The following is a 10,008-nucleotide window of genomic DNA, read 5'->3' as shown; positions in this document are numbered from 1 at the left end:
TCGCTCGGCTCAGCTCCGCGGTGGACGGCGGCGTGAAGAAATGCAGGTGGGTAGTCCAGTTTACTGCGCCAGCTGGGACCAGCTTATCTGTCACACCGACGAATGGGTCCCACCTGTCAGCATGTTCTTCTTGCTCCTCTTCCTCTCTTTCTCCTTTCCTGTTCGGCTCTTCCCCCTCACCAATCAATCATAGCCCCGCGGCAGTTTTCAGGGTTAGCAGGGCGCGGGCAGAAGCTGCGTCTGAGGGCCACGAGACAAGGAGTGCGGACGCGGACCGTGGAGGCGACGGCGGCGGCTGAGCTGCGTTTGAGGCAGAGTTATTTACTCAAAACCACCACATTATGGGCTAGGGTAACAGATCGATACCATATTTGAGGCAGGGCATAAAAAACCACCAAAATCGCGCCTAATCTGTAACGCGGAGCACTGATGCTCAAATTTGGTCGCGAAAACAGCGGATCTGACCGGTTGGGCCCACCTGTCGGGCTGATGTGGCATGCCTACGTGGATAGTTCGCTGAGGTGGCTGCGAGGACCCACCTGTCGGCCTCTCTCTTATTTCCCCCCTCTCTCTCCCCAAGTCCCCTTCTTCCTCAACAGCCCCGAGACAAACAGACATATCCAGCGCCAGCGGAGCCTTACCCCGGTGAGCCACCCAACCCCGACGAGCCTCCCCGCCGCCCCAACCACCTACCATCTGCCTCCACAAGCCACTGGCCTGCGCGGATCCATCCCTAGCCGCACCTCCAGCACTTGTCCGGCCCAGATCTGGCGAGGATCCGCCATGTCGCCCAGATCGCTGCCTGGCGCTAGCGCTGAGTCGGAAAGGAGCGCGACTGCAGGAGATCTCGCCCCGTGTGTTCTTGCTTCTGCCGTCGTTGGCTGCTGCTTGCCTGCGGGTGGTCCTTCCCCTCTCCGCCGCAGCGACCTCGCCGTGGTCACCACCCTGCGACTGTCCACATGAGGGGTCATGGATAGCAGCGGTAGCTCGTCTGCCTCTCCGTCGAGCGCAGGCGGGGTATGTGGAAGCAGCCATGGAGCATCAGCGCGGTGGGCGTTTCTCGCGCCGGTCCAGAAGGTGGCCCAGCGGATCCCGCGATGACCGATAGCGTGCACCGACGCGTAACAAAAAAGAAGACAAGGTCGCACAAGCGCCCGAGCTCAGGGAAGGGTCATCAGGAGGATCCATAGGCTGGCGGCGGACTTAGTGCTCTTTCATGCAGTGTCGGTGGGGATGATGTTGGGCCGCTGCCTGTCGGGCAAGGATGAAGGGTGAGAGATGGCGGCGATGTCGGCCGACAAAGCAAAGAGAAGAAATAGACGGAAAGACGGGGAGAAATGAGGAATAAAGAAGAAAAGGGGGGGGGATATGTGATGCTGACAGGTGGGTCCCCCGTCCACCTCAGCATTTTGTCCACATAGGCATGCCATGTCAGCCCGACAGGTGGGCCCAACCTGTCAGTTTCGCTATTTTCGCTAGCAAATCAGGCAATCAATGCTCTCCGTTACTCATTAGGCGCATAGTTGGTGGTTCTTCGTTACCTGTCCGAAAAGTGGTACTAAGTTGTTACCCTAGCCCCAAATGTGGTGGTTTTGGGTAAATAACTCTTTGAGGCACGGCCGCCGTTGGCTGCGGCAGGCGCGATGGAGGGACTCGGTGGATTTAACCCACTCAGAGCCAGCCTCTGGCCACCGGCGCCCGCCCGGCGACCACTCGCCCTGCCTCCGAGGTCCGTTATTCTTCCCATCCATCCCAGATTGAGGTGGAGATGTCGCGGAGAGAATTCCGCCCCAGGAGAATGCAGGAGGTAGTATCTTGTATCTTTACAGTTTATACGCTTTACTTCATGTAGCCCACAGCGATTTTTCAAAGTTGACATGCATTGCCTCATTGCTTTGGCAGATTCTTGTTGCGGTATGTACAACATGACCATGTGGATAATGGTTATGAACACAAGAACTGTACGTCTTTCTTCTTAGCTTTCAACTCGCACATGACTTTACTGCCGATATGTCGTTTTTCCTATTTTTTCTTTTGTCAGACTGTTCGTGTTTGACTCTGTGCATCCTAGCTATGCAGAGGCCGGGTGTTGCTCATCATGCTTTGTATCTGCGTGATGCTACATTTTGAGTTGATAAACGCACCCTTTATCGGAAAAAAAAACTCTCAAATGTCAGAAGCAAACGCATTCTTGTAGTAAGCATGGCATCAGCAGTACACCATAACCTCACAAGCTAGATGATACTTGGATATGGATGAAAATGACGCGAGGATGATGAATGTACCACAAAGCCCATTCCCCCCCTTGCTTATGTGCTGGAAAGAGATACGTTATTGTTGGAGGAAGATTAACATACCTAACCAACAAGTGATATTGATTGCAATTCGTTGACTTCTCTACTCTGGTATGGCCAATGATGATATTTGAATTTAAACTTCATTCTTGTTGGCTTAATGTGCCTTGCTTTCTGATTTCTAGTAAACCACTAAACATATTAATTACGTTAGCCCATTAATAACAACTAGAAAATACTCACTCCGTTTGGAAGTGTCCGGCGTAGTTTGACTGTCCAAGTTCAAGCTCTGACCAGCAATCGATACAGCAGTATGAACACAAAGCTGATACCCAGGCCCTACATTTGCAAACAGGGGGAATATGGTTTTTGTCTTGACTCAATGCATTGAGCACCGATTGATAATTTATGTTATTTTACTTCTGAGTTTTTATATACATTGTTGTCAGGTCGCTTTCATACGCGAGCCTTCCAGCTAAGGTGCACTACTTTAAAGGAAGTTAGCCTATCAAAGGACTTATTCTCAAAACAATTAATGAATAAGGAGCTAACTTACAAAATGTTGCTCCCAGGATGATGTCACACTGATACCAGTATCTGCTAGTTGTTGGTACTTATTGACTTCAATAGTCTCATTGTACATGCACCTAATCTTTTTTCTACTTCATCATTGCTCAATGTCTTTTGTAATGCCCAAATTTTGAGTTAGTAGGAATTATAAACAATGGGAGTCAAATAGTATTGATAGTTGGTAAAATGGAAGTCAAATTTGTGTTAATAGTTGGTAACAATGACATTAAATATTTAAGAATCTTTGATTAATTCTGTTGATGCTGTCACTCCTTTGAATATGGATATCGCCTGCTTATTTATACCCCGCTTATGGTCAGGGATGCTACGGGCAGGCAGACAGGAAGTGATTAGGAGGAATAAGAAGCACCATGGCACTTGTAGGTTTCGTGGATTGGAGGGGAAACGCCATCAGGAAAGAGGTGCATGGTGGAGTCAGAGCAGCATGGTTCTTGTACGGTAATTTACTATACACCGAATCTAGTATGCAGACATCTATATATGTGTGGGCATGCAATATCTCATTGTTTCTATTTTCAAGCTTCTGTTCTGAGTTCAAAACATTGAACTTTTTTTTGCAATCTCCCTTGCAGTTCTGACTGTGGTAACCAACGTGGTTATTATCCCAAACCTGCTGAATCTGGTTACTTATCTTCATGGAACAATGCATATGGGGGTCTCGGCCTCTGCAACTACAACCACTAATTTTTTTGGTGCCACATCCGGGTTTGCAATGATAGCAGCTTTCCTCTCCGACTCCTACATTACTCGCTTTAGAACAATGCTCCTCTTTGGTCCATTTATGTTTCTGGTAATATGATCTTCCTCTGTTCAGTCATCTGCACAATTTCTGATTTTCCTTATGATCCAATTATTATTTTGTTACTTACATGTTATCTTTCTTTTTGTAACAAGAATTGTGCCCATGATAGAGATTAGAGAGTGTTAATAATACCTATTGGGCTTTATCAAATAGTTTCTCTAGCATCTAGGTTTTAGTATTTTCTCCATATGCTAGAGAAGCATCTGCTTCAATGTATGGACTGTAAATAACAAGAATTGGAAGGGGTGAGGTGAGAATGGACTGTAAATAACTAAATATATTACTAAAACAGCGATGCTTCTCTAGCATATGGAGAAAATGCTAAAACCTAGAACTGCCTTATATAATAATAGAAAAAATCAACCAACAGGAACTAGCACCTGTGGTGTTTATATTTAGAACAACAACCGTGAGGCACCGCTGGGAGACCAGGCCTCGAACCTGGGTGGGCTGACCGAGCACACAAGCTGATAGTTAGCTGGGTGATGCTCAGTTCTTGAGAACTGCCTTATAATTTAACATGCTTTAGTACAGCTCAATTCCTGACAAATAATACTAACTCTAGCATATCCTCGACCATTAGATCCACTTAATGTGAATATGACATATTTAGGGATGCCTTTTGGTGTAAAAGGCTACTACGCCATCTTCATTTTTGTCCTATCCTATAAAGCCCTGCATTAACACCCTTCATGATGTTTACTTGTAAAAAAAAATATAATTATGCAAGATATTTTTCTCAGCCTCTAAAATTTCATTATACAGATGTCCACGAGTCAAATGTCACTGGCTGACAGCTTTTTATGCACCTTCTATAGGAAATTATATATATAATGCTATTGTGTTATAATCAAACATGAATTTGTGCAGGGTTACGGATTGCTCGCACTGCAAGCCTACCTTCCTTCACTCCGTCCACCAGCTTGCAACATTGAAGCAGAGCTAAACAGTTGTGAAGTGGTCCATGGATGGAATGCTACCTTATTGTACACAGCCTTGTATATGACTGCATTTGGTGATGGTTTTATCCGTGTTTGCTTGCCATCCCTCGGAGCAGACCAATTTGACCATGAAGATCCCTCTGAGTCCCGCCAACAGTCCAGCTTCTTTAACTGGTATACCTTCGGAATCTCCTTTGGAGGTTTTGTAGGGCTGATTCTCATAGTGTGGCTCGAGAACTACAAAGGGTGGGATATCGGACTTGGGGTGTGTGCCATCCTAATTCTGCTAGGATTGCTCATAGTTGCTGCCGGTTTCCCCTTCTACCGCAACCAAGTACCACAAGGAAGTCCTCTAACTCGAATACTGCAGGTAGTGCTTTGTATTCCTGGCTTACAACATAATATGCCATCCCAATTCTCAGGAAATGTGTTAGAAACATTACTTAACTACAATTTTGCCTCTCCCAGGTTCTTGTGGTTGCATTCAGGAACAGGAAACTTGAACTTCCTGAAAAACTGGAGGAAGCGCAGGAAAGCTGCACTGGGACAAGGGCATGTTCTGTTGATGCACTCGCTCCAACAAATAGTCTGAAGTAAGATTCAGTGAAATAATACCCTTTTCTGACTTTTGTGTGTACTACTTATCAAGTTGGCATAGAGAGTAGTGTACGAGATTATAGACTGTTCATGCATCTTGGCAGATTACTCGACAAAGCTTGCATCAACCGTGGCCAAAGTGGAGCCTGGTCAGTTTGCAGTCTGAGAAAGGTGGAGGAGACAAAGATTATCATCCGTGTGCTTCCTCTCTTCGTCAGCTCCATGATCGGATATATATCGAACGTTATCCTCTTCACATTCACTGTGCAGCAAGGCACCATGACGAACACAAGGCTGGGCAAGATCCATGTTTCCCCCGCGACACTCTTTATCATCCCTATCATATTCCAGATGCTAATGCTTGCTGTCTATGACCAGTTCCTTGTGCCATTCTTGCGTAGACGCACAGGCTATGTCGGTGGTGTCACTCATTTGCAACGCATTGGTATAGGCTTCGTCACCATGCTACTTGCGTCAATCATTGCAGCAATTGTTGAGAAGAAGAGAAAGGAAGCTGTGGTGCAGATGTCCCTCTTCTGGCTTGCACCTCAGTTCTTCCTTCTTGGTGTGGCAGATGTGACATCATTCACCGGGCTCCTTGAGTTCTTCAACAGCGAGGCACCACGCGGCATGAAGTCTATTGCCACAGCGTTGTTCTGGTGTGCTCTGGGGCTCGCGTCCTTGCTGGCCACAACGCTGGTGGAAATTGTGAACAAGGCCACAAGGCATGGGCACCAGGGAGGCTGGCTCGAGGGTACAAGCTTGAACAACAGCCGTCTTGACCTGTTCTACTGGGTTGTGGCTGTTGTGGGATTGCTTGGCTTATGCAACTACCTGTACTGGGCCAAGAAGTATGTGTACCAGCACAATCCACGCATCGTTGAGACATCGGTTGATCAGGATTCACCTTGAAATACTACATACCCGTTGTTTTTTTACTTAAGTAAAAATGTAACATGTCTGATTCACCATGACATCGATCAGTTAAGTTTGCAAAGCAGTGTAGAAGCCTGTAACCGGTGTTCTGCTCTGATGTGCTGTGCTGATTGGTTGGGTTCATCCTTGATACTCCATTTGTGAAATTGTCAAAATAAATGGCTTTCTGCATAACACTACCTAACGTGGATTGTTCATGTCAAAATAATATCCAAGGGCAAATATCTTACTTCTCCGAACAGTGAGTTATGGTCTTCGGTTATTTTTCAGCATTGGTTATTACTCCTGTAGAAGGTGTGTATATCATTCACCTTCACTATGTATTAGTCGTATACATTACACGGTAGCTTTGCTTTACTCCCATAAATTCATCTACTTAGCTGAGTCCAATGATTAAACTGGGATCATCAGTTTCCTTTGGAAAACTGAATCATCACTTCAGGCTTTGGAGTTGAGGCAGGGGCACACAGCATATGTGGCACCTAGGGGCGCTGTTGCTCCTCCCCACAGCCTTGGGACACCTCTCGGGTGGCGGCACCACTAGTCCACTGCTCACTGAGTAACCGAGCACAGCTTTGACTGGCACCTGACACTGCAGTAACCAAACTGGCTACAGCCTACAGCACAGGTCCGGGGGCAGTTGCCGCTCTGCGCGGCATTAGTTTGACTCTCCAAGTTCAAGCTCCTGAACAAATTAACTAATAATGTAATACTGTATGGGTTGTATGGGTTATGTTACACTATTGATAGGATTCATAATCAAGAGCACTTTCTTATGATTCTGATTTTGTAACTGCCTACAAAATAGAGTAAAAGAAATTTACAGGCAAAGTTCAATCTTGGGCAGTCATATTACGCCTTTTATTTGCAAACAGAAGGAGTATGCTATTTTGATTGTCCTATGGACTAGTGTGTTGAGCACTGGTTGATAATTATTTTGTTGTACTTCTGAATTTTTATATACTTGGTTATCATGTTGCTTTCAGAAGTGAGCTTTCCAGTTCACAAGTTAGGGTGCTCTACTTTGAAGGAAATTAGCTTATCAAAAGGACTTGCAAAATGTCACTTTCATGATGATGACACACTGATATCCATATCTGCATGTTTGTACTTGTGGAATTCTAGAATCTCATCTTACATGTCCCTAATCTTTTTTTTCTGCTTTGGCATTAGTGAATGTCTTTTATAATGTCCAAATCCAAGTCAGTAGGAGGTACCAACAAATGGCAAGAATCAATGATTCTTCCTGTCGATGTTGTGACTCCTTTGAATATGAGCATCCACATCTGCTAATTTGTACCCCTATCTATTACTTAGGGATGCCACAGGCAGTAATCCGAAGGAAGAGGAAGCACCATGGCACCTGGGGGCTTCGTGGATTGGAGGGGAAAAGCCATCAATAAAGAGGTGCATGGCGGAGTCAGAGCAGCGTGGTTTTTGTATGGTAAGTCATTATGCACCAAATCCTTCTGCAGACATATTTGCATATGCGTGGGCTGGGCATATGCACTATCTCACTGCTGCCATTTTGAAGCTTCTGTTCCGAGTTCAAAACATTGAAGCATTTTGTATGATCCCCCCTTGCAGTTCTGACTGTGGTAACCAACGTGGTTATTGTCCCAAACCTGCTGAATCTGGTCACTTACCTCCACAGAACAATGCACATGGGGGTCTCAGGCTCTGCAACTACAGCCACTAATTTTATTGGTGCCACATCTGGCTTTGCACTGATAGGAGCTTTCCTCTCGGACTCCAACATTACTCGCTCTAGAACTATGCTCCTCTTTGGTCCGTTTATGTTTCTGGTAATGTGCGTTTTAGTCTGTTCGGTTACCTACATGATTTCTGATTTTCTAACACGATCCAACGGAACTGTTCTTTTATTCTTGCATCTTTTCTCATAAAATTTATTTTCTTATATTTCTCGCCATTGTGATGTGGTCTGACCAAAATCAGGGAGAAGCGTTATCTGCAGTGAAGAAGTAATTTCCCAAAGTTGAGATGTATGGGTGTACAAAATCATATGGTGTAAGGGTGAGAATTGACTCTCAGTATATCTAACTCAAACAGCTATTCGCCTGTTACATATGGAGCAAATGCTAAAACTGAGAGCTACCTTACAATTTGTGGTGGTTTAATACAGCTCATGTCCTAACAAACATATAATACCTACTCTGGCATATCCTTTACATAAATCCACTTGATGTGGATATGAAGGGATACCTTTTAGTGTAAAATGCTAGTATTAGCATCTTCTTGTTTGTTGTATCCTATCAAGCCTTACGTTGATACAGTTTACGATGTTGACATGTAAAAAATGTAGTATTCATTATGCTACACAATTGTTTTCTTAGCTTCTGAAATTCCTTCATAAGGATTTCAAACAGGCTTAGATTTTAACACCAAGTTCTTGCTAGTTGACAGGTATTTTTGCACCTTCCATAGGCAATTGCGCAATTGTAGTATAATCAAACATGCATTTGTGGAGTGCTGGCTGACAGCAGTATTTTTGCACCTTCTATAGGCAATTGTGCCATTGTAGTGTAATCAAACATGCATTTTTGCAGGGATACGGATTGCTAGCACTGCAAGCCTACCTTCCCTCGCTCCACCCACCACCTTGCAACAGTGAAGCAGAGGTAAACAACTGCAAAGAGGTCCATGGCTGGAATGCTACCTTTACTGTACACAGCCTTGTATATGAGCGCACTTGGTGATGGTTCTATGCGTGCTTGCTTGCCATCCCTCGGAGCTGACCAATTTGACCACGAAGATCCCTCCGAGTCCTGTCAACAGTCTAGCTTCTTTAATTGGTATACCTTCGGAATCTCCTTTGGAGGTTTTGTAGGGCCGATTCTCATAGTATGGCTTGAAAATTACAAAGGGTGGGATATCGGACTTGGGGTGTGTGCCATCCTAATTCTGCTCGGATTGCTCATAGTTGCTGCTGGTCTCCCTTTCTACCGCAACCAAGTACCAGAAGGAAGTCCTCTAACTCGAATACTGCAGGTTGTGCTTCATATTGCTGTCTTAAAACACAATGTGCCATCACAATTTTCAGGGAATGTGTTAGATCAAATACCAAGATCTCGTTAAGCGTGTTATTTAGAAGTAATCGTGGACGCCGATTAGGGACCAGGCCCACCTGTCTCCTAGTTGGTCGCAACCTGCCCTATCGCTCCGCCAAAATGTAACCATCAGGGGGTTGCCGGGAACCCAGACCCACCACTACCTGGGTGGAACCACCTGCCCCTTCAGCCCCCATCTCCGAATCATCAACATAAGTATGTAATAGTATAGTATATACCCGTGATCACCTCTCGAGTGATCACGGCCCAGTAATATAGCATGGTAGACGGACAAGAGCGTAGGGCCACTGATGAAATACTACCATCCTATACTAAGCATTTATGATTGCAGGTAAGGGTAACAACTGTAGCAACAATGACAGGCTATGTAGCAGAATAGGATTAACTGAAAGCAGTAACATGCTACACTACTCTAATGCAAGCAGTAGAGAGAAGGAATAGGCGATATCGGGTTGATCAAGGGGGAGGGGGCTTGCCTGGAAGCTCAGCCGAGAAGGAGGGATCGTCAACACCGTAGTTGTACTGGGTAGCAGCGGCGTCGGTCTCAGTGTCTAACGAGAGAAGAGGGAGAAGAAACAATAAATATAATGCAAACATATGCATGATGATGCATGACATGACAATGAGCAGTGATAGGTGTGCCCTAACGCGACAGTAGGTGATACTGCAAAAGGGTGGAAATATCCGGGAAAGTATTCCCGGTGTTTCACGTTTTCTGACAAACGGACTGGAGGGGGAAAGTTGCATGTTCGCTATGC

The 10,008-nt window shown here is 45.4% G+C and overlaps 1 protein-coding gene and 1 long non-coding RNA gene across 2 annotated transcripts; both read left to right on the top strand.

Moving 5' to 3' along the window:
* Positions 1 to 3,101: 3,101 nt before the first annotated feature.
* LOC125533667 (protein NRT1/ PTR FAMILY 4.6-like) lies at positions 3,102 to 6,340 on the top strand. The gene is made up of 5 exons (XM_048697040.1): positions 3,102 to 3,323; positions 3,458 to 3,675; positions 4,558 to 4,998; positions 5,097 to 5,221; positions 5,330 to 6,340. The coding sequence occupies exons 1-5, from the start codon at positions 3,236 to 3,238 to the stop codon at positions 6,135 to 6,137; spliced, it is 1,680 nt and encodes a 559-aa protein (XP_048552997.1). The 5' UTR covers positions 3,102 to 3,235; the 3' UTR covers positions 6,138 to 6,340.
* An 895-nt stretch (positions 6,341 to 7,235) lies between these two features.
* On the top strand, positions 7,236 to 9,543 carry LOC125533666. The gene is made up of 4 exons (XR_007294326.1): positions 7,236 to 7,605; positions 7,749 to 7,966; positions 8,118 to 8,195; positions 8,729 to 9,543. It is a non-coding gene; the product is annotated as an uncharacterized LOC125533666 (long non-coding RNA).
* The last annotated feature ends 465 nt before the right edge of the window (positions 9,544 to 10,008 follow it).

The sequence above is a fragment of the Triticum urartu genome, chromosome 2 (assembly GCF_003073215.2).
Source record: "Triticum urartu cultivar G1812 chromosome 2, Tu2.1, whole genome shotgun sequence".
In the NCBI taxonomy this organism is placed as follows: domain Eukaryota; kingdom Viridiplantae; phylum Streptophyta; class Magnoliopsida; order Poales; family Poaceae; genus Triticum; species Triticum urartu.
This window is presented reverse-complemented; position numbering and strand designations above follow the sequence as displayed.